The sequence below is a fragment of the Cinclus cinclus genome, chromosome 23 (genome assembly GCF_963662255.1).
Source record: "Cinclus cinclus chromosome 23, bCinCin1.1, whole genome shotgun sequence".
NCBI classification, from domain to species: Eukaryota; Metazoa; Chordata; class Aves; order Passeriformes; family Cinclidae; genus Cinclus; species Cinclus cinclus.
In genome coordinates this window covers 1916304-1933623 of record NC_085068.1, presented here as the reverse complement: position 1 = coordinate 1933623, position 17320 = coordinate 1916304, and the positions used below count along the sequence as shown (strand labels likewise).

General features: G+C 53.3%; 2 protein-coding genes across 6 annotated transcripts in view; one reads left to right on the top strand and one right to left on the bottom strand.

Moving 5' to 3' along the window:
- Nucleotides 1-618: 618 nt before the first annotated feature.
- Nucleotides 619-10437, top strand: ZBTB17 (zinc finger and BTB domain containing 17). Of its 3 annotated transcripts, XM_062507683.1 has the most exons (16): nt 619-722; nt 1880-1978; nt 2418-2529; nt 4215-4421; nt 4581-4769; nt 5022-5378; nt 5750-5988; nt 6071-6213; nt 6674-6974; nt 7299-7386; nt 7866-7982; nt 8062-8182; nt 8340-8470; nt 8549-8764; nt 9610-9699; nt 9788-10437. In XM_062507683.1, exons 2-16 carry the CDS (start codon nt 1973-1975, stop codon nt 10063-10065), a joined length of 2595 nt encoding a protein of 864 aa, XP_062363667.1. In that variant the 5' UTR covers nt 619-722; nt 1880-1972; the 3' UTR covers nt 10066-10437. The 3 variants fall into 3 exon arrangements, with proteins under 3 accessions (XP_062363667.1, XP_062363665.1, XP_062363668.1); XM_062507681.1 differs by having other exon boundaries at nt 8340-8764; XM_062507684.1 differs by lacking the exon at nt 1880-1978 and having other exon boundaries at nt 638-722; nt 8340-8764.
- Nucleotides 10438-11345: 908 nt separating this feature from the next.
- The window catches only part of SPEN (spen family transcriptional repressor), a 67220-nt gene continuing 61245 nt past the window's right edge, over nt 11346-17320 (bottom strand). For all 3 annotated transcript variants that reach the window (XM_062507764.1, XM_062507763.1, XM_062507765.1), the window contains 4 exons: nt 16606-17001; nt 15718-15912; nt 14742-14900; nt 11346-14046 (listed from right to left, as the gene is read on the bottom strand). In XM_062507764.1, the coding sequence (XP_062363748.1) occupies nt 13915-14046; nt 14742-14900; nt 15718-15912; nt 16606-17001 (882 nt within the window). In that variant the 3' untranslated portion in view covers nt 11346-13914. The remainder of the gene's footprint in view (nt 14047-14741; nt 14901-15717; nt 15913-16605; nt 17002-17320) is intronic.

The following is a 17320-nucleotide window of genomic DNA, read 5'->3' as shown; positions in this document are numbered from 1 at the left end:
TTACTCCAACATCCTTGAAGTGCCATACATTTAAGATCCCAGATATCCAATCTTCAAATGCCTTTGGCTTTACTGAAGCTTGTCAGGGGTTAGTTGCAACAAACTTAAGGTTTTGGTGATTTAATGATCTGAATAACAAGAGTCTGTGTAGAAACTTAACTAATGGCCGAAAGTGGGCGCTGCTTCTAATTAGTTTAAACGATTAAAAATTAGTTAGGAAAGTTATGTTATTTCCAACAACTGAGAATGTGCTCTCTGACAGAGGATGGAGCCAAGGGAACAAGTGACAGGAAAACAGGAACGGCATAAAGTTGTGGCAAGGGAGGTTTATGTTAGATACACGGAAAATTCCTTCATGGTGGGCATAGCCAGGCTACCTCGGGGGTGTTTAAGCAGGGGTGATGTGGCGACTGAGAACTTGGTTAGCTAGAACACGGCGGTGACGCCAACACCCTCGACCCTCACAGCTCGTCTCACCCCTCCTGCCTTCCCTCGCTCCCTCAGCACCACCCCCCCACACGTCATGGCGGCACCTCTGCGGCGGGAAGGGGAAGGAAGGTGGCCGGCCCCTGCCGCGCATGTGCAGTGACGCCTGCGCCGCTGGGCGGGCCGGGGCGACGCCGCTTCCGCCCGCTGCCAAGATGGCGGCGCCCTTTGTCTGGTCGGTGTCACGATGAGGGCCGCCGGCCGCGGGTGAGGCCCCGCCGGGCCCGGCATGGCAGGTGCGGCGTGGGAGCCCCGGGAGAGTGCTGGAGGGCCTCTGGAGAGGGCTTAGTAGAACACGGGCGCTGACAGGGCAGGGGGCTACGGGCCGGCTCGCTGGCTGTGGAGTAACGGAGCCGGTTTGGGGGTCACCCCGGTGCGCGGCCCCCGGTTCTTTGAGGGCAGGTTTCGAGGGGGGTCGGTCCTGCTGGCGAGCACGGGGAAACGGGGGACTGCCGGCGGTCGTGGGGCGGACGGGGGTTTGTCGCGCTAGGAACGAGGGGGTGCCGGATATCGTCAGAGTTTGTTGAGTGCTGTGAGGGGACCAGGGAGCTTGTGGTTATCGTTAGAGAAACGAGCGGCTGTCGTGAGTGCGCCGAGGGGCTCCTGACTGCACCCCGCCGGGGTGTTCCTGTCCGCTGGGTGAGTCCCCCAGCTGTGGGGTGACTCGTGGCGAGGCCACGAACGAAGCCGTGTGTCCCCCGGGCTTGGGGCATCACCGTCCCCTCGGGCCACCGAAAGATCCTCCCGATGGCGGGGAATGGGGGGGTCACTGCCCCGAGCCAGCGCCAGACACATCCTCGCACCTCAGGGACTGGGATAATTGCAAGGAGAATGGGATTTTTCCTTTTTCTGGCATTTGGGCGAGGTGACAACCCCTCCTGGCTGTCCGTGCTCTCTGCAGATGACACATTTCCCGGACCAGCCCCATTTCCTTAGTTTTGTATTTGCATCAGAGGCTTCTCCCAAGATTCTAGCCATCAGCCAGCTTTCCAAAGCATGTTTTTCCCCGAAGAAACAAGTGTTTATCACCCCTAGGTGCTGCATTCACAGGAGGGGTTTCAGAACAGATCTCAGGCTCAGGTGATGTCTTGGTGTGCAGAGCAGCACCAGCACATCCATAAGCCTGAAATCCAAATAATCAGGGCATCTTCAGGATGTCTGTTCCCTGTGGGACGTCCAGGATGTCCCTCTCCTCGTGTCTTTCTCCTTTTATTTCCTTTTCACCACATTTTTTCCGCTTTGTGATCACTTCCCCTCTCACAGCTCGCCTTCCGCTTCTGACCACAAGCTCCACAGCCCCTCCTTATTTCATGATCCTTATTATTATTATTATATGGAGCTGCTCCATTCAGATCAGCTCTAAAATTTATTTTTTTCATGAAAAACGTTGCAGGATCCGTTCCTGGAAATGAGGGCAGACCCCTGTGGGCAGATGCAGCAAGGTTTGGGGCCGCGTTGTTCCCCGAGCTGACGCACGAGGCGAGAGATGACGGTGGGTAGGAAACAAATCCCTCTTCCCTTTCATCTTCCCAGGGTGGATGGCTGGGTGGTGACAGCCGTGAAAGGCAATGTTTAAATCACTGTTTTTTTCCGGTTTGGGGGTTTCTAATAGGTAGATGTTCATGTGGCAGGGAAGGGGAGAGGTAATGTTGCTAATTAGCGAGAGTGCTTAGCAGAGCTTACGTGGGAAGCTCCCTGGGACTGAGGCTGCTGTATTTGTCTGTGCGGTGGGCATGGGTGGGCTCATAATGAACTTGTCCATGATTAATTAGATAATGAGAGACTCAACAACCTTGTAGGGGAGAGGTTGAGGGGGGAATTGTCTCCCTCAGGGGAAATCAGAGGGTGCCCAGTCCTGCATCAGTGATTTTGTACCTTCTGCATCCCAGACTGGAGGTTTAAAATTGGATTTTTCATCCCATTTTTCCCAGGATGGCTCCGTAGAGACTGGTCTGAACACCTGGAAAGGGGAAATCTCTGGAGGAGAGACACAGCCCTCTGACCCTCAATCCTCTGGATATCTCCTCTCCTCACAGCAGAGGGGTGAGCTTGGGCACCAGTCCTGGGGGGTGGGGCCAAGTGTTTGGGACTGTTAAAACTCAGAGTCAGGGATTGTAGTGGATAAGGATGACATCGACTGATGGGTGTGGGTGTAGAGAGCTCATCCAAGCCTCTCCCTGCTGCGCTTCCAAGGGAGCTGGAACGTGACATTACGGGGGAGACTACAGAAAATAGGAAGGTTTTCTGGGGAGGAGTTGAGTTTCCTAGATTTTTGCTTCCTTCTCAAAGCTGGGGAGCAAATCTGAGACAAGTCTAATCCTGGAATGTTAAAAATCATAGTTCAGATGCAAAGTGCCTCCCACAAATCCTCCAGAATACCCTTGTAGTGCATCAAACTGTCAGGATTCTTCGGATCCTGCTGCACAGAGCTCTCCAAGCATGGAACACAGCCTTGTTTACCCTGCAGGGAAAATGCTCCCCCTTTTTTCCAGAGCTTTGAAAATCACACTGGGCCATGCTGTACAGTATTTTGATCCAAGTACTGTTTCTTCTGGCTGTCAGGGATGTATTTTAGGACAGGCTGGGGGAGTTTGTTGATCTGGGGGAAAGCCAGGGCAGGGAGCTCATTTCAACGACAAAATGGAGTGGAACTTCCTCTCTCTGTGCGTGATCCGATGCTGTCAAGAGAGGTTCTGGCTTCTCATCCACACTGGGATTACCTGTGGAAGCTGAATGAGGAAGATCCTTCCCAGAGTGTTGCTGGCACCCGCAGCTGACAGGAGGAGGCTCCCTCTGACCACTGATCACTGGAAGGAACAGTTACTGGAAGTACCTGGTGGTGTGGATCCAAACCTCTCGCTTTTTCCTAACTGGAAATTCCTGATTTAAGAGGTGGTGAAGTGGAAATACAACTTCCATGGCCTGCAAACTTTCAGAGACACCGAGCATGGAAGCCAGTGGTGTTTCCCCAGCTGTAACCTTCCTGCTCCAACATCCAGAGCTTTAGAGACTTCTTGCATGAGCAATAACTGGATAGTCCCTGTGTCTTTTCTCCTCCCTCCTTGCCAGTCCCTTGAAACAATCCCTTCAGCACTGGAATCATTGTTGGAAGACAAAGCCAAGTGAAAACCCTTCAATCACCCGGATGCAGCTCAGGAGAAAATCCACAGTGTGGCACTTTGCTGACAAGGACCTGCTGGAAAATTGGAGGTGTGCCATGTTTCCAACCGTTTGCAGCATTCCTTAGGCAGATCTGTGCTCCAAGCATGGGGAACTCCCTCCAAACACATAATAAAATATAAAACTTCCTCGGTATCGTGACATGAGCAGCTGGAAAGAGCAGGAGCTGGAAGGTTTGGATGAACACTTCCGTGCTGTGGCCTTGACAGGAGCCATGACACAGAAGAGAGACGATGGCACTTGTGTCTGCAGAGGTGACAAGGCTCACGGCTTGGAACAGCTGAGGAGCAATAGCTGTGTTCTGAATACTGTCAGGGTGGCTGTTCCATCAACTGCTTCTAGCCCTGTGCTGGAGTCATGGCTGTTCGAGGAGAAGGTTTGGGGTTGGATTTAGCCAGGAGAGGAGCTGAAGTTCACCTTTTGGGGCAATTATTTTAACCACCAGGGCAGTCAGATCATGCTTTGTGATCTCTTCTCCTCCCTGACCCCTTCAGTGGTTTCACCACCCACCTCACCCCCCATCCCGGGGTTTTTTTCCCTCCCCACAGCCATGGATTTCCCACAGCACAGCCAGCAGGTGCTGGAGCAGCTGAACCAGCAGCGGCAGTTGGGGCTGCTCTGTGACTGCACCTTCGTGGTGGATGGCATCAACTTCAAGGCCCACAAGGCCGTGTTGGCTGCCTGCAGCGACTACTTCCGCATGCTCTTTGTGGACCAGAAGGACGTGGTGCACCTGGACATCAGCAATGCTGCGGGTAGGCCTGGAATTTTTATCTGGGATCCCTCCCAGGTCCTGTAACAACACAATTCCATGCCCAGGCTTCGAGGGAGGCTCTTCAGCTTGTTATTTTGAGCATTTCAAAATGAAAGAGTGAGGAGTGAGGGCTCGTTTCTGGTTGTGTCACTCTCTGCAGGCCTGGGCCAGGTTCTGGAGTTCATGTACACGGCTAAGCTGAGCCTGAGCCCTGACAACGTGGAGGATGTGCTGGCTGTGGCAGGTTTCCTGCAGATACAGGAGATTGTCAGCGCTTGCAATGAACTCAAGTCTTTCTCCATGCCCCCAGAATATCCCCCTGGGATGAACCAGCAGCCCCCTGAGATCGGTATGTACCCTCCTGGCTTCCCCTCAGCCACACAAAGTCAGGTTTTACCCACTTATGCTTCATGCAGTCCAAAATTTATCTTATGCTCCTTGGCCACTTTGGAACCCCAGTTCCTGGGTGCATCTGAGGCACCTGGATGGGGTTTTGACCCCCTTGGGCAGCACCAGCAGTTGAAAAATTGCTTCTGTGAATTTTGTGGGATTTGGGAATCCTGGCAGCAGCAGCTGGACAGGTTCATCTGTTCCCTTACAGGAGCCGATAAGGTGATGGCTGAGGACAAGACATCAGTACTGGCAGAAGCTCTGTGGGGGCCTGGTGAAGCTAGAGCAGCTGCTCCCCATGCGGAGGGGAAGGAGAAGAAGCCAGAGGTGTCAAAGCCCAAGGCGCCTGCAGAGCAGCCAGTTGGGCAGGAAGATGAGCCACCAAGGGGTGACAGCCTGGGTCTTGCTGTCATCCCCAGCACACCCTGTCCTGACACTCCAGTGCTCACAGGGACAAGTGCTGCCATCCAGGAGGATCTCAAGGCTGACATTCCTGGGCTCCCACCGCCGTCGGAGAGTGCGGTGGGCAGCGGCAGCCCCACGGCCATGGACACCGCTGGGACAGGAGGTGTGTTGGTGAGCAGGGCTGGGCCAAAGATGGCCAGAGCTTGAGTCCTCATTTTCTGTGGAATTAATTGTGTGAGTGTGAGTTTTGTGAGGCACAGATCCTCTGCGACCAGTTTTCATGGAGCATAGTGAAAAGAGTTGGGAAATTCTCCTCTGCCTGCACAAGCATTGGGAATTTAGGGCTAATGACTCAAAGTGATTGCAAGCAAAGGTCATGATGGATGAGTTTTCCCTTCCAACTCAGATGTTTCTGTGATGTCTCTGGAGAGAGGGGACACCTAATTCCAGTCTCCTTAGGTTAGGAAATACAGGTGGATTTTGTGTCTCTGCTGCTGCTCCCAAATTTGAGCATCCCCTGTTTTCTACCTGCAGAGATGAAGCTGGAAAGGAAGGAGGAAGAGGGGGAAATGATAGTGAAGAAGCAAGACGAGGGTAAAATCCCTGAGGAGGAGACTGCCCAGCTGGAGAATGGGGAAAATGCTGAGGATAACAAGTTGGGAAGCGCAGATTCTGGGCAGGAGAACTCGGGGGAGCTGGGCCTGCTGCACTCCAGCACCTACAACGACCGCACCGAGTCCAAGGCCTACAGCTCCGTCACTCACAAGTGCGAGGTGAGGCCAGCCAGGCTCCTGGGCTGCATATCCAGGTGCCTCGGGGAGAGCGGGGTGACAGTGCCTATCCCTCCATCCCTAGGACTGCGGGAAGGAGTTCACCCACACCGGGAACTTCAAGCGGCACATCCGTATCCACACTGGAGAGAAGCCCTTCTCGTGCAGGGAGTGCAACAAGGCCTTCTCTGACCCGGCTGCCTGCAAGGCCCATGAGAAGACACACAGGTATGGGTGGAGCCAGGGAAAGACACCTGAAAAATGTGAGGAATGGTTGAATTCTTTTGAAATCCACTGGTGTATTGGGGCATCCAGGAGATTTGTCTTTCTGCCTCTGTCATAGTCACAGATTAGTCCTGAGTTGGAAGGGATCCATAAGGATCAAGTCCAACTTCTGGCCCTGCACAGACACCATCAGAATCGCATCCAGTATCTAAGAGCATCATCCAAATTATTCTTCCATTTTGTGTTGTTTCATGGACTCCTTGTCCTTGGAAGTGTTCAGGGTTGGATGGGGCCTGAACCAACCTGGTCTAGTGGCAGGTGGGGTCTGGTGGAACAAGATGAGTTCGGAGGTCTCCCCCAAGACAAGCTGTTCCGTAATTGCTGTGGGTCTGGCTGAGGGGTGACGCTCAGACTGGGGCAACGAGATGCCGGTGCTGGGTGTGACGTTCCCACCTCATCCCAGCCCGCTGAAGCCTTATGGCTGTGAGGAGTGCGGGAAGAGCTACCGGCTCATCAGTCTCCTGAACCTGCACAAGAAGCGGCACACGGGCGAGGCACGCTACCGCTGCGAGGACTGCAGCAAGCTCTTCACCACTTCGGGCAACCTGAAACGGCACCAGCTGGTGCACAGTGGGGAGAAGCCCTACCAGTGCGACTACTGTGGGCGCTCCTTCTCCGACCCCACCTCCAAGATGCGCCACCTGGAGACCCACGACACTGACAAGGAGCACAAGTGTCCCCACTGTGACAAGAAGTTCAACCAGGTGTGTGGGGGAGTGGGGAAGCTGGGCCACTGTGGTCTTGGAAGGGAGATTGGTCCATGGGGTGCAGTTTGGGGGTCTTGGAGCTCTCCTGGGATGGTGGTGTATTCCATGAGGTGTAGTTGGGGGTCCCAGAACAGTCCTGGAAGGGAGATTTGTCCATGGGATGCACTTCAGGGGTCTTGGAGCTTGGAAAGGGTGGTTTAGCCATGGGGTGAAACTTGGAGGTCCCAGAGGCCACTACAAAAGGGATCTGCAGGGACTTGAGTTGCTCTGAAGGGAGACAAGGTGGTTTGGGACTCTCTCCATACGGTTCTCCATCCCCAGGTGGGGAATTTGAAGGCTCACCTGAAGATCCACATTGCAGATGGGCCCCTGAAGTGCCGGGAGTGCGGGAAGCAGTTCACCACATCAGGTAACATGGGGGCTGAGGGGCTGAGAGACAGGACTTAGATGGTTGGGGGGGAACAGGGAATATTGTGGGGCTGGATCAGAGCCAGAGGAAGGATTTCATCCCAGCTTTACAGTGCCATGGTTGTGCTGCATGAATTCCTGGTTTTCCCCATTGAGCCACACCCTGGAAAGGAGCTCCTCATCCAAATGTTGCAGATGGGGATGTCTCCTCCCATCTTCTCCCAGCCTGCTGCAGACCCAGGGGGCTGGAATGTTCCCAATGAAGTTTTTTGTTCCTCTCTAACACTGGGTGCTTGTCCTGGCTGTCTCCATTTCCACGTCATTGCCTAATCCCAGGCAAGGTGCAACCGACTTCCCTTGATCTCTGTGCAGTCCCTGGTCCCTGAATAGCACCAGGCTTTCTGAGGGAGCTTCTGGGACTGTGGGAAGGAGGAAAAGGGGGAGAAGGATCCAGTGTCCTTCAGCCTGCCCTGCTCCCAGGTAACCTGAAGCGGCACCTGCGGATCCACAGCGGGGAGAAGCCGTACGTGTGCGTGCACTGCCAGCGCCAGTTCGCTGACCCTGGTGCACTCCAGCGCCACATCCGCATCCACACTGGTACGGACACACTCCTGCCTCCTTGCGGGCTCTTCCCCTACCTCGTGCTCCCCACCCACCTTCTCCTGTGTTTCCCCAGGAGAGAAGCCGTGCCAGTGCTTGATCTGTGGGAAAGCCTTCACCCAGGCAAGCTCCCTCATCGCCCACGTGCGCCAGCACACCGGGGAGAAGCCCTACGTGTGTGAACGTTGTGGGAAGAGGTGAGGATTCCCCTTGGGATCACCAGGAGGGGCACTTGGGTGGTGTTGGAATATCAGGGGTGTGAGCCCTCCACAGCTGGGTGCTGTTTGCTGAAGGGAGGGTGGAGGTGCCGGGGTGATACCAAGGGCTGTGGTGACTGTGGTGTCATTCCCAAAGGTTCGTCCAGTCAAGCCAGCTGGCCAACCACATCCGTCACCATGACAACATCCGGCCCCACAAATGCACCGTCTGCAACAAAGCCTTCGTCAATGTGGGCGACCTGTCCAAGCACATCATCATCCACACGGGTGGGTACCTCCTGAAACCCTGCACTGCTCCCGGGCATCACTCCCTCACCCACCTCCCGTTGCCTGTCCTCTTCCCAGGGGAGAAGCCATTCCTATGTGACAAGTGCGGGCGTGGCTTCAACCGAGTGGACAACCTGCGCTCCCATGTGAAGACTGTGCACCAGGGCAAGGTTGGCATCAAAATCCTGGAGCCCGAGGAAGGTGATGAGGTCAACATCGTTACAGTGGCATCCAATGACATGGTGACATTGGCCACTGAGGCACTGGCTGCCACTGCTGTCACGCAGCTCACGGGTGAGCTGGGAGGCCCACGGGGTTCCCAAAGGGAGTTCATCCATGGGGGACAGCTTGGGAGCCATCCAGAAGGGAAAGTTAGCCATGGGGTGCAGCTGGGAAGTCCTGGAGTTGTCCTGAAATGGAAACTTACCCATAGGAAGCAGCTGGCTAGTCCCAGAGTTGTCCCCAGAGGGAGATTCATTTATGGGGTTCAGCTTATGGGACTCGGGCGTCATCTCAAAAGGGAAATTTACCCATGGGAATGCAGCTTGGGCTGTCCCATGGTTTATCCATGGAGTGCAGCTTGGAGTTCCCAGATGCCATCCCAAAAGGGAGATTTTATTCCTGGAGAGGAGCTTGGGTGTTCCATGAGCCACCCCAAAAGGGAAACTTATCTGGGGGGAGCATCTGGAGGGGCCTGGAACTGTCCCAAAAGTGAGGTCAATTTATGGGGGTGCAAGTTAGCCTCCCTAAAATGGAAACTTATCCATGGGATGCATCTTGGGCCTCATAGGACTGTCCTAAAAGGCGGGGGTGGATCTCCAGGGAGCAGTTTGGGGTTCCAAGAGACACCCTGAAAAAGAGATTTTTCTGTGGGGGGCAGCCTAGGGGATCCCAGGAGCCCTTCCAGAGGGGAAACTTATCCCTAGGGCACAGTTTGGGTGCGTTGGAGCAGTCCTGAAAGGGAGGTTTATCCATGAGGTGCAGTTTGAAGGGCCCAGCAGTCACCCCAAAAGGGAGATTGATTTGCAAGGGGGGGGCACCTCGGAACTCGGGCAGGATCCATGGCCGGGGGGCGAATTCCCGCCCAGGTGGGCCCCCCTCATGGGAGGTGGGCCCCCCTCATGTGCCTGTCCCCGCAGTCGTGCCTCTAACGGCCGCGGTGACGGCGGATGAGACCGAAGCGCTTAAAGCCGAGATCACCAAAGCGGTGAAGCAAGTGCAGGAGGCAGGTGAGACCGGGAATACCGGGCCGGCTCCTCCCATCCCACCGGACCCGCGCCTGCCCCATTTTTGTGTGTTTCTCTTCTTCCCCGGCAGACCCCAACACGCAGATCCTTTACGCCTGCGATTCCTGCGGTGAGAAGTTCCTGGACGCCAGCAGCCTCGCGCAGCACGTGCGCATCCACACGGCCCAGGCGCTCGTCATGTTCCAGGCGGAGCCGGACTTCTACCACCCCTACGGCGCCGTGGGCTGGCCGGCAGAGCAGGTCCTCGCCGCCGGGGAGCTCCTCTTCCGCCCCCGCGACGGCCCCGAACCGCCCCCGGCCCCTGCCCAGGCCCCTCCGGCCGAGGGGCCGCCCCCGCCCCACGAGTGACCCCCACCCTATCCAGCCTTTATTTAAGAGACAGCTCGCAAAGTCTGTAAAAAAAAAAATATTTCTGGAAGGAAAGAGATGGAATAAAATACAATATTTTGTAAGGGTTGGTGCTCCAGGAGAGAGGGCACGCTGTGGGCTCCCCCCCTCGGGGGCTGTTCTGGGTGGGGTCTGAAATACTCCAATCATGGCTGAGAGCGAGATGTGTTAAAAGCGGGGATAAATTAGATGATTATGGATTAAAAACGGTGGTTTAAGGCTTTCAAACCCACCCAGGACAGCAAATGGGAATTTTTGGGGTAAAAGCCCCAGAACACCCTCACCTGCTGACCCCCACCAAGGTGCAGGCGCTGCCCCTGTTTGGGGGTAAAAAGAGGAGAAAACGTGTTGCTGGATGGAGGTGGGGGGGAATGGGAGGCTGTCCTGGCCCACCCGAAGTCTGGGGGCTCAGCTGGGCACACCTACAAGAGACCCTGCCCCCCAGGGTCTGCAGGTAGGAGTGGGGCTGGGGTGGGGGTGGCTCAGGGGCTGTGTGTCCATCCTTGTCCATCCCTGTCCCGGGAGACCAAGGGGACAGTGCTGGCTCCAGCCTTGGCCTCCCCCACTGCTGGGGGGCTGCAGCAGTGTGCCCTGTCAGTGTCTCCAGCTGGACTCACCCCCCTGCTCTGTCCCCTCAGAGTTCCCCAGGGCAGCGAGGGAAGGGACACACTCAGTGACCAGGGCATGTTCAGCCAGGACAGATGGACACAGAGGTGAAGGTGGTTGCAGGTCCAGCTGGAAACATGGAAAGTTGTGTGGGTGGTTGGACAGTGGTAGAGACACAGACGGGCCACCTTCAGGCTGGACACAGTGTCACATCCAGTTGGATACCTGGACATGTGTCTGTCCATCCATGTGTCCATCTGTCCTCATCCCTGCTCCCCAGCCTGGGAATTTGGAGGATTCAGGACAGGCTGCGCTGTTCAGCTGGACACATGGACAGGGCTGTGGATGGACATTTCAGCTGGAAATGGCTGGACAGATAGAGGGACGGATGGACAGGTGGATGGCCAGACACAGGGACATGTCCCGCTGGACACATGGCTGGTTACACTCACAGCCAGACAGACCATTGCACAGCCGGTTGGACAGACAATTGTACGTCCAGCTGGACACATGGACATTGTACATGCACACAGACAGACATCTGCCCAGCCAGACCCTATTCTCCTCCACCCATGTGCATTAATGTCCCAAAAATGCACATTTTCCCCCCAAGGCTCCTCTTCAAAACCAGCAGCTTCACACCCCCGCCCGCCCCCACCCCATTCCCCACTGTTCATGGATGTGTAGTTGGGATTGGGCAAGACCCTTTCCCCATTCTCAGAGCCTGGGCTGGGAGAGGGACACAGGTATAGGCCCAGACAGACTGACACAGGGTGTGGGGCCACGGCAGGGGTGTGAAATCGCTAGTTTTGGAGAGAGACTTTTGGGGTGAAAAGTGCATGTTTGGGGCATTTATTCCCATGGGTGGAGGAGGAGTCTGGCTGGACAGGTGCCTGTCCAACTGTCCATCTGGAAATATATGTCCAGTTGGATGTCCATCCATCCATCCATCCATCCATCCATCCATCCATCCATCCATCCATCCATCCGTGTCTGTGTGTCCAGCTGGACACTCCCCTGTTCTGACAGATCCATGCGCCGGGTGGGTGAAGGCTATGAGCCAGGATGGACAGACAGGCCCAGCCAAGTGGATAGACATCGCATGGACACCTGAACACACAGACAGTGCCCTCCAGCCCCCCCAGCCCTGGCACAACACCCCAAAAATTCCCCTTTTTACCCCAAAGGCCCCATTCAGAAACCAGCAGGGCCAGACCCTTTCCCTCTGCCCTAGTAATCCATGTGTCCATCTGTCCCAGCCCCGTGTCCAGGCTCTGTCCATCAGTCCCACCTCACTCCCACCTCCCTGGGGGAAGGGGGGAAGCCCAAGGCTCCACCCTGACTCCCCCAGAGGGACTTAGGGGTACTATGGGGTGTCCCTGGCCAGGCCCCCAACACCCACCTCCATCCTGGGGCACCAGCAGCACCTTTTTGTCCTGGTTTCACCCCAAAACAGGCCCTGTTCTGCCCCCAACCCAAGGGTGCAGGTTGAGGGGCTCCTCTGGTTTTGGAGGCCACTCCCCAAATTCTGTCCTAAACTTCCTCTTTTACCACATCTGCTTAATTTTAACCCATTTACACCAGCCTAGATTAGGCTTCCCACTTGCACTTGGCAGGGATTTGGGTGTTAAAGCAGCAAAAAACATCAAGTGTGAGTCTTACATTGCAAAGGATGATGAACATCAGTAAACCAGGAATAATTTTCGCTGAGGAGTTGGTGCACAGTAAGATTGAAAGTGGGGGCAAACCCTGCACTTTCAGTTTTCATGAGTATTTACAAGTCAGGAGGGAAAATCAAGACAAATTTGGTTTAGTGTAATGAAAGGACCTTTTTCCTAGTCCTCTTTCCTGGTTGTTTTTAAAGGAGAGGTAGGTGACCCCTCCCTTGCAGCCCCCACACCTCCCCTTCCCTACTCCCATGCCGAGGGACAAGGTCAGGCACCAACATGTTTTGTATTTTTTAATAAAGTTTGTAATCCAATGGACACACAAAACAAAACTGCGCTGAGAAAAAGAAAAAATAAACAAAAAAACCCAAAACAAACAAACAAAAAAAAAAAAAAAAAAAAAAAAAAATCCAAGTTCCATAAATTAATTGTTACGGGAAGCGAGGGGGGCCGGGGCAGAGTCTTTGTACAAGTGTATAACACTTCCACAGCTGATGAGACGAGGGGATGTTTAAATGAAGCGCACTTACAAATGAGTGACAATACAAAGTCTGAGTATGAAAATAAGATTTTTTTTTCTCTGAAAACACATTTTTGGCACAGATTAAAAAAAAAATGTATGTTGTGGGGATTTGATTTTTTTTTTAAAGTCAGTATTATATATATTTATATATATTATATATATATTTATATATACACACACCCACTGAGTTCTGCATATCCCACCAGGAAGGAAAAAAGCTCTCCCTTTTGTTTTGTTGTTTGTTTTGTATTCTTTTGTCTTTCAGTGTAAACTGTACATCCCAGATGAAGAGAAGACGGCTGCAGCAGGGGCAGGTGAAGGAAGAGGAAGGTTCACATCCAGAAAAAATAACCCCCCACAAAAAATAAACAACCCTAAAAGGAAAAAAAACAAACAAACAAACAAAAATAAACCCAACGAAACAACCAATAAAATAAAAAATGACTGTGAAATGCTCCTTGACCCACAAATCTCAGCAGTGTCCCTGTGGAACGTCCACAGCGTGGTCAATGTGTGTCAAGACATCCAGAACGTCACAGCGTCTCCAACTGTGCAAAGTCCGAGTCACTAATTTAGTGCAAAGGCAGTTCAGGTTCTTTTTTATCTTTTTTTTTTTTTTTTAATCTTTTTTTTTTTTGTTAAAAAAAATAAGCCATCCTTTTATCTTTTTTTTTCTTCTTTTTTGTGTGTTTTTTTTCCCCAAAAAGGAGGCATGGGAACCCAAGCCCAGTCCACCTGCTGAGTGCATCAGTTGTCCATAAGCTAAAGCAACATGTAAACATCCAATGTTTGATCGAGGCCGGTCGGGCAGGAGGCTGGTTTCTGGCAGCATTTTTCTTGTTTCACCACCTTTTCTCCTTCTTTTGGATTAGTTTTATTTTAAAATTAATTTTTTGTGTGTTTTTTTTGCGGGCCTTTTTTTTTGTTGTTGTAGTTGTTTGGTTTTTTTTGCTGCAGGGCCTTGGAAAAATTAAAAAAATTAAAATAATAGAAAGTCAGTAACTGGTAAACAGCTCATACCGACGCGATGACAATCATCAGGTGAGGAGAGATGTTGGAGATGCTGGCGAGGAGGTCTGGGGCCAGGCGGGACAGGTGGCTTTCCGAGAACTCGCAGGGTGGGAAGATCTGCAGAACGTAGGCAGGCTGCATGGAGGGAAAAACCACGGATCAGAGAAAACCCACGGCTACAACTGTTTAAAAATGGGATATTTCAGTGATATTCTGGGCACTTAAAGGATCCTAAATCTTGTATAAAAAAGGAGTCATGGGTTTTGTTTCCCAGGTGGGAAGTTTTCCACACCAGAGGTGTAGGAGCTGGCTGATTTTGCAGGGAAAGGCAGAAAAATTCCCATTAATTATAATTTCAGTGGTTGCTCTGAGCACTGGCCACTCATTCTGGGCTCTTCACACCCAGAATTAAATTACATACAGGTTGAATTGCGTTCAGTACAGCAACACACCTGGAATAAATAAAACCAGCACCAAATGCATTCAGCAAGAAAACACCAGCTGTCCTGGAAAAATCAGGATATGGGGAAGAAACAAGGACTCTACTTCAAAGATAAAGAGCTGGGAAATGCCTTTGGTTGCTTTTCAACCCAAGATGATGAACTGGGAACACACCAAACACACAACTGGGGGTTTTTTGGCTTTGTGGTCGCTTTCATTGATTCCATCGATGATTATATTGATCCCATCAATAGGTTTGATAGGTGATGGAAATGTGGGGGTTGTCTGACCAATAACCCCAGACAGCTCCAGCAGAAGGCAGAGCTGCTCATGTCATTCCTTGTCTGGTTCGGTGTCCCAGCGGCCCTGCAGGGGTGCCGTGCCCATACCTGGTTGGAGCCGGGGTTGGGGACATTGATGATGCCTGCAGCCTGCTTGGCCTGCAGGTAACTGATGAACGCAGCCTTGAGCGACTCCGTCTGACTGACCACGTCCTCCTGGTCCCGGCCGCAGGGCAGGGCCAGCAGCAGGCAGTAATCGCTCTCCACCTGCAAAGGAAGAACATGCTCAGGGAAATGCTGGATGAGTGGGTGTTTCCCAGCATCCATCCACTATCCAGGAGGGAAAATCCTCACTTTAAACTCCTTGATGTTACACTCTGTACTCCAGAGAAGCTGTAGCTGCCCCGTCCCCAGAATTGTCCGAGGCCAGGCTGAACAGCGCCTGGAGCAACCAGGGATAGTAGAAGGTGTCTCTGCCCATAGCTGGGGGCGGGGTGGGCTTTAAGGCCCTTCCAACCCAAACCAGTCTGGGATTCTGTGATTCCAACACTTGCTGAGAGCACGGCCACAGTGTAAAGGACTAAAAATGCATTTGCATGGCCACCTGAATTTCCCACCTTTCTCACAATGAAGCCAGAAGGAGTTTGTCCCAGGACTGAAGGTGACTTAAAGATTTCCCAGATCTCATTGCCTTTTCCATAAATGCAGTGTAAGAGGTATTGCTCATCACCTGCAAACCGTGTTACACTCTCTGGGTTGAAGGAATCAATGTTAATACCAGGATCCCAAAACAGAATCATAGAGATCTCCTGGATTGGAAAGAATCCACAGTGAACATCGAGTCCAACTCCAGGCCATGCACAGGATCCCAACAATCTCTCCCTGTGGATCCCTGAGAGTGGTGTCCAAATGCTCCCTGGGCTCTTGCAGCCTCAGGGCTGTGCCCATTCCCTGGGGAGCCCATGTGACAGAAGCCCAGGTTTCTAGGAGGACCGGTGGTTTTCAGCCCTGCAGCTAGCGAGACCAGCTTGCCACTGAGCAGAGAGACTCCCAAACTCCCTCCCTGCCCCACCCTGGGCCTCACCATCATTCTCCGTGCAACCCCCTCCAGCTGGGAGGCCTCGAGCCGCATGCGCTGCGCAATCCGCAGTGGGGGCCCTCCCTCGGGCGCCGGCAGTGACCGGTGTGCCAGGACGTTGTTCCCAGACACAAAATGCAGCTGCACGGCCGCCGTGTCATTCTTGAGAGCCAGGAGACCCTGCCAGACAATGGGGTATTTCTGGGAAGAGAGGGAGGAGAGTATTACACACAAAGCAAGGAGAGTGGGAACTGAGATCTTGGCTGATCTGCTTGGTTGCCACCAATACCTCTATTGGAAGTTTAAAGGCTCAGCAGAGATGTAACACCAGGTCACCCTCTACAGGCCAGGCTTAAGTTACATCCTGCTAAATCAGGAATTCAGCCCTTTTCCTTCCGGCTGGCCAGCCTGCCTGGGTGGATCTCATCATCCCAATCCCTCTGCCACCCACCCAGCACAAGGCTGCTCCTGAATGCTGTTTTCCCTTTTATAAATGGACAGATTGAGAAATAACAAGAGAAGAATGGCTCAAGATTATATGGGAGGTATTTGGCGCTGAACACAACTCCCAGCCTCTTGTTGGTACTTGTCCCTCACTGCCTCCCTCCTCTTCCTCATTTTCTCCACTTTATTAGTGGTTTTTCCTTTTTATTTAAATGAAATACACCACCACTCTCCTCTGACAACGAGGAAACACTTTCCAGGAAAATACTGACTTGTAAAATTGACTTGGAACAGTAAACATGGCTAAAATCCACCAGGGACAAAACAACCTAAAACCCAAACAATGCCTTTTCTGGGTCTGTAATTTTTGATGCAAGGAAGGCCAGATTTGTTGCTATGGCTGAGACAGAGCCAAGTGATTTCCTCCCAGATCAGGAGCACAACACTCACTGTCAGGAGCTGGACCATGTCCACTGGTCTCTGGGACACGGGGTGAGGGGATGGCTCCTGCTTGAGTGTGGACTGGGGCTCTGGGCGGCCAAGGGGCGGCCCCGAGGTTGTGGGGATAAACATGGATTGCTTGGGAACCGCCTGCGGCTGGTGAGGTGATGGAAGCTCCTGCTTCATGGAGATGGTGACGGGTGAGGGGTAGGAGGCCTGGCTCGTGTCCCCTTGTGCTCTCTGGAGGTGGACGTGGGGGTCCATCTGTGTCGTGTGTCTGTTCACAGGGGGGTGATGACTCTGCTCCGGCCCTGCTGCCACCGGGCCCTTGGGATCCTGCGGGATCTGAGGGGTCTTGCTGCGGACTGGCTGGCTGGGGTGCGAGTGCTCACCCTCTGGCAGACCCTGGGGAGCAGGCAGGGGGGAAAAGGAGAGATGTTTAGGCCAAGGGTGTATTCATTCCCATTATAAGGTTGCCAGGACACCATCAAATTCCTGGTGAAGACATCCGTATCACAGCACCAGGCCTGCTGAGGTAGCAACTGAGAGTCTTCCACTTCCAAGCCCACCTGAGCTGCAACCCCACTCCCTGCATCCTGCCCCAAGTCCATTCTTAGCCTCACCATCCATCCAAGGATGCCTGACCCACGCACCACTTTGGTACGGACAATTCTCTCTCTGACACTTCCACATCCAGAGACCTGCAGGCAACTTCACCCCTCCT

What these genes read in the sequence shown, in the direction of transcription:
- ZBTB17 (XM_062507681.1), top strand. An exon ending in GAAGCAGTTCACCACATCAG is followed by an intron (nt 7,387 to 7,865) that starts GTAACATGGGGG and finishes CCCTGCTCCCAG; the next exon opens with GTAACCTGAAGCGGCACCTG. An exon ending in GAAGCAAGTGCAGGAGGCAG is followed by an intron (nt 9,700 to 9,787) that starts GTGAGACCGGGA and finishes CTTCCCCGGCAG; the next exon opens with ACCCCAACACGCAGATCCTT.